The sequence below is a fragment of the Ruditapes philippinarum genome, unplaced genomic scaffold (assembly GCF_026571515.1).
Source record: "Ruditapes philippinarum isolate M1 unplaced genomic scaffold, ASM2657151v2 ctg5631_1_1_1_1, whole genome shotgun sequence".
NCBI lineage: Eukaryota > Metazoa > Mollusca > Bivalvia > Venerida > Veneridae > Ruditapes > Ruditapes philippinarum.
This window is the reverse complement of record NW_026863950.1, coordinates 88,148-94,147: the sequence shown is the minus strand read 5'-3', so window position 1 is coordinate 94,147 and position 6,000 is coordinate 88,148. Positions and strand designations below refer to the sequence as shown.

The 6,000-nt window shown below is 31.3% G+C and overlaps 1 protein-coding gene across 1 annotated transcript in view; it reads left to right on the top strand.

The window, feature by feature from the left end:
* Positions 1-929: 929 nt before the first annotated feature.
* LOC132723913 (uncharacterized) overlaps positions 930-6,000 on the top strand; it is a 34,848-nt gene continuing 29,777 nt past the window's right edge. Inside the window, exon 1 of the mRNA XM_060708721.1 lies at positions 930-1,057. Coding sequence (XP_060564704.1) covers positions 1,049-1,057 — 9 coding nt within the window. The 5' untranslated portion in view covers positions 930-1,048. The remainder of the gene's footprint in view (positions 1,058-6,000) is intronic.

Here is a 6,000-nt window from a genome sequence, read left to right as displayed (position 1 = left end):
CCCCCACCCCCTCAGAGCGAGGGCATAAATAGTTGATATTTAATCTTCAAGTCAATAAATATTAATGTCTAAAATATTTAGAAAGGCAGTCACTGGGTATTAACGCAGTATCATCTTACTGGTAAAGTTATAAGCAAGTATTTTACGCTGTGACTTACATGTAAGCAAATTAAAAACTTTTTTCATCACGAAAAAACAATTTTTAAACATTTTCATTAATCATTTTCTTCACGCTGCAAACAAGATGTATAATTTTACAGTGGTGCACACGAGAGGAGACAGTATGAATGGCGTTGTGTTCATTCTACATATATTACTTGCTCATTAAACGTTATGATATATAAGTTGAAATAACGTGTTGCGCAATCGAGCATGAATAAATATGTTTAGACTTATAGCTTGTAGATTGATTAAGAGCCCTTGAATCATTTTATTATGTTTAAGAAGCTAGAAGTAAAACAAAACAACGTATTTAGTGCAAAGATATTGCAGTACAATACTAACGAAATACGTTTTGCGTTAAAAGTTCGATGAAATATTTTTCTTTTAAACACTTTTTAAAAAATCCTAAATTACCCTATAATTGACCTATTTTCTCTTTTTCACATTTGGTGTAATAGGGAACATCTTCATAAGTAGAAATTCTAACACTCGATATCCTAGCGCGTTTATTTCTGTATATTTAAAAAGCCTGAAAAGTAAATATTTCAAATTTATATCAAATAAAATATATCGATTATTAAGGCTCGTTCCTGTTATAAAATCTGTTTGATTAAACTTAGTTCAAAAGTTTGAACAATCATTTTTTTGATCATTCGTGACAACTGACAAAGAAGCCATAAGAAAATTTATATAATCTATTTAAAGATTTCAATAGATGTTTAGATTTTATTAGAGTTTAACAGCTAGCCCGTGCACGTTACAGTTACGTTGCGAAATAGTGCCACTTATATGAAATATGAATAACAATTATTTTTTATACGCTAAAGGTTATATCCAGGAAGAACAGACGTCTATAGAAATGATTAAGTAGCAGTGTACAAATGCAATGGAGGCGGTAAAGTAGACATTATTTCGTGATTTTTGTTCGAATTAAATTCTGTGTAATTGTAATGTTATTTTTACTTTTGATTTTCTTTAAAATACTTATGATTTATCGATAAGAGTAAATTGCATAATTTTGTCACATTCTTCTTCTCTTTATCACCATCAGCAGAAGCAGCACCACTAATACCACCATTGTCACACATCGTCATGGCCATCATCATCGTTATCATCATCATAATCATCAACAACATTTCCATTTTATTAATAACAAACAAAACCATTATTCTTATAATCATTATGTATTCTTCACTCACATAAAGCATCTTTTTTATATTTACTTTTTTTTATTGAACGCATTGTAAGAAACTCCAAACACTCTTTCGTGGGTGGCAAGACATGGGTTTATTTCATAATGAATGCAGTTATAAACAGTAAATCACAGTTAGCAATATACATTTACACTTTTTTCACAAACTTTATGATATTAAGTTCACTGCCTTAAGACAATGGTCTATAACCCCAAATTGTTTGATAGAATATAAAACAATTGTAATATCAAACAGGAAATCAATAAAATCAAGACCAAGTCGCTTTAACCAGTGACTTATTATAATATACCTCTGTGCAATACTATCTAAGTATTTATTTTCTCACAATTTGAAAATAAAAAGAAAAAAACCGACAATACGTCCTTCCTGCATTATCTTATGACGTGTAAAGAATGTGTTTCGATACTAAACAGTACTGAAGTACCTAACCTACAAAGATTTTATAGTAAATTTAATTGTCTGTCATCGAAAGGTAAAAAATACTTTTTAAGATGGATACCTTCAATCATATTTTATACATTATGAGGAATCAATCTCATGCAAAAAGTGTGTTTTCAAAGGAATGCAGATCAGAAGATAACTTCTATTTAAAAGCGACTATTGATCTCTTTTTGATTGTATAACAATTATATATGATATATAGTTTTACACACAATATCAATACATTCAATATCTTGAACACCTATTTCAATTGACTCATTTTGTTAATCCGATATTGTACGTTGATATATACCTTTCTGAGGGTTAAATAATGTCTTGAAACTGTACAACAAATATATTTTACACTCATATTTACACCAAACAAAGCTTAATTTTGTTGAAGAAGCAGACGAAATTGATTTGGACCATTCACACAGGATTAGATCAAATTACATGAATACATGTACGATAATAGCACGTTTTGTGCACTTCAAGGACTGTCAGACAATTTTAAACCGTGTTAGTTATAGCAAATCTTCTCTATGTTTATACATTAATGATATTGAGGTTTTTTCTCGAGATGAATATGATTATTTACCTTTATATTGCACTTTTCGAGTTTATAAAAGAGTCTTATAAAGTAGATAGCCACACTACTCAAATATCATTAAACATTTTTGATGGATATAACTGGCGGAACAAATCTTGTGTATCAGTAAATGGACATTCATCAGCATTTTTCCCAAGTATTGCAGGGGTACGTACTAGAATATAGGCAAATACATAAATTACCAACATCCTTCAAATTTGCCTCCTATACCGCTCTTCTGATAACTTAATCCAATGAAAATACAAAATCCTAGTTAACACAACTACTACTACTATTATATGTACAAACACCTTTACTCCTGACTCCCGACCGCCACTGGAGAGTTGATGGTCGGGAGTTCATCTGGCACGGCCTTGGGTGCATGTCATCGCAGGAAGACCTAATTGGAGCTTCTCTGTCCCATGTCGTGCTCTGGTCGAGTCCAGGTCCACGATAGAGTAGGCGAAAACCACCAGTTGCCTCCAATCTAAGGACATTTATGTGAAATATATTACAAAATACATTCAATTGTTTTGCACAATAAACCGTTTGAAACAGTTGTTTTCTTAAATAAAGGGAAGTAAATGCAACTATATGTGTCAAGTAAAGCCCATTTGTATTATCTCCCTCATCTGTGCACTTTATTACATTTGAGGGTATTCAAGCTTTCGTGGAATTTCTTTTTTATTCCCGAACTTATTTATTGTTGTTCTTTTATACTTTATACTTTGTTTACTGAAATCAGTTCAATACTTTTCATGCACCATGATATTGTGCTCTATGTTTGAATTGCTTATATGACTATAAAAATGTCGATTTTATACTACACATATACTTTATTATTATTATTCTTATTATTATTATTATCCTTTTTCCTTTTTTTCCGTTTTTCTTTAATACTAGACCTACCAGTCTTAATTATATTTTTGACAACTTTTATTTCAATCGAATCACATTGGTAAAAAAAAATAAGTTTTAAAAAAGCACCATTCATACAAAGAAAAGAAATTGAAACACTATTTTTGAATGTAAGATCAGCTTAGATTTAGTCATAACAATACCCATAAGCAATATTTATTGTATAATTACTTTGTTTGTATGTAATTCTTTTGTCATTTATGTATTGACCATTCCCACTGCTTATAATATTGTCTATAAATTTGCACACATGTTACATTTTGTAATATGTGTCTTCCAAATAAAGAGTATGTTCTGTTCTGTTTAATTGTGAATACATGTATCACGCTTTTGTAGCAAATATTTAGAAACTAGAAATATCTATGTTTACTAAATTTGTATAATTTCGGAACTAATTAGTTATCTTTTAGGAATTAATTTCATTAAATGATAATTTTGTAATTAAGAATTATGTCGTCATAATTAGTCCTTACAAAATTATGCTCATATTTTTTTATTGTGGCACTGCCCCCTTTTTTACCTAGAAACATCAGAATTGCTATGTCTGACTTTTCCTATTAGGATCTTCATATAATAACATAACGTAACATACGCTTTTTTGCCGTTAAAGGCCTCCGGCCCACGATACACATAATATTGTACTTTTTTAATTTATTATTTACAAAATAAATTATGCATTACAAATAAATAACTTATGTACAAATACTATTCGTGTTCTTCAAACTCTTTATAATTTGTTTTAGTATCTAACATCATTTAATTCATATTCTCGGTTCCAAAAAACTATACTAGGATGTTCCAAGATTTTTAATAAAGTTTTTAACATATTTCTAGTTTCAAAAGCTTTGTATATTTAGTTTACAAAAGCGAAAATGCTTGGTTCATCGTCACATGACATAGTTGAATGAAATAAGCCAATGATAGGTTAACGGTTAAGTCAAATTTAAATAAAACATTGGGTTCTCAGTTCGTCATATAATTTACATACAATCAACATGTGGTACTCGTCCTCAACAAAATAAGCAAGGGTTTTTAGACAACATAGACAATAATGAGTTGTCGATCAATATCTGGTGGCGTCCTTTTTCGATCATTAAATTATGACCAGAACATCTAGAATTCGCCAATTGTCTTTTCAGTTTATATGGCAGATGTATTGACAAATATCTCTCTGTATCTAGATGTGATTGGCTTTGGGAGGAGGGTTTTTTTTCTTGCGAAATGATCGTATGTGTAGCTTTATCGTTGACTCTCTCAACCAGTAATGCCAAAAAAAAAACAGTTCCGCAATTGGAGTGTTTAAACAACTTGAATATCTCGCCTTAACAAGATCATCTGATGGTGGTAGGTTTGGAATCCTTTATGTATCTGCACTATCTTGTGTTGTGAATGATTTGCGAAAATTAGCAAACCATTCGTCCACGTTAATGTTATTCGGTTTTGCCCTTTTCAGTGGTTCCCAGAATAGTTTTGGATCGTTACTGCGCGCTATAAGGTTTTCGCGTCCTTCAATTTGCAGTGTTTTCGTTTTATTTTGCAAATGATTTTAAAGCAGTTTCATTTTGTGTTCGTATTCAACTGATGCGTTAGTGTGCCAAACAGTTCGTAAGCATTTATACTTTTCGCTTATTATCTTGTTGCACGCCCCACCACGCTGAATATCACTATTGTGCGCTGTCAGATATTTTAACCTTTTCATGCAGGTACCTGCTTCGTTATTCTATGTCATAAAATCCGATAGATGATATCTCTAGTTCTCGTTCCGATAAATTTGGAGTATAATATAGTAAATATTTGTTCCGAAACCAAAATCTTCCACAAATTCTAATATAGCTGTTGTCGCTCTGAAATAATTTAACCCACCGTACTCCGTCCGTGTACGTGGTTTCACCTTTGGTCTCTTGAAATAATCGGCCATTCAGAATGTGCCTGTCTCAGGCGCAACACATTTCTATTAATGACATTCCGAACTTACTTATATTACTGCCTTAATTGTTTTTATGCATATTAAACATATCAACAGGGTTATCAGTTTCTCCCAATATGAAGTCAACTTCGTTATGAGGTATAAAGGCGCAAGTTAAGATCACCTGCGACCATATGTGATGAATGAATCGTTTATAGGAGATCTCTCTGGCGAAACATAAGCGAATTTAATGATCATATATTTATACATACGCCCCAACATTATTAAACGTAAAACAATACAGTTTTTGAAATGATTGTATAATCTCTCCACTCGATTACTCAACCATTCCTTTAAATAAAATCTAACTCTTTTAACTCTTTTTCACTAGTACTTTCTAGTACATTGTATTGATATGTGCGGAAAAAACCCGAAATCATTGAATGTTCGTCTGTATGAATCCTTTTTTCGCATAAGGCTAAAGTATCATATTCTGAGCAAAAATAATAAAGAGACACAGCTTAATCATTTTTTTATTAAATCCTTTTATATTTAAAGAACATTATTTCACATTTAAAACATTGGTATTTACAGGTGTGTATCGTGGGTCTTTGCAATTCTGCTGTTTGCTTACCGGCACGAGCTTTTCTTTTCGACTGTGTCATTAACATAGGATTTTCTATCAACTATGAGTTTATCATATTTGAAAAAGGCGCCCTTTCCATAGCTTAAGAAAACAATTTAGTCATGTTCGGGCCTTTACTACCCTTTCTGGCAGGTTTTCAACGATT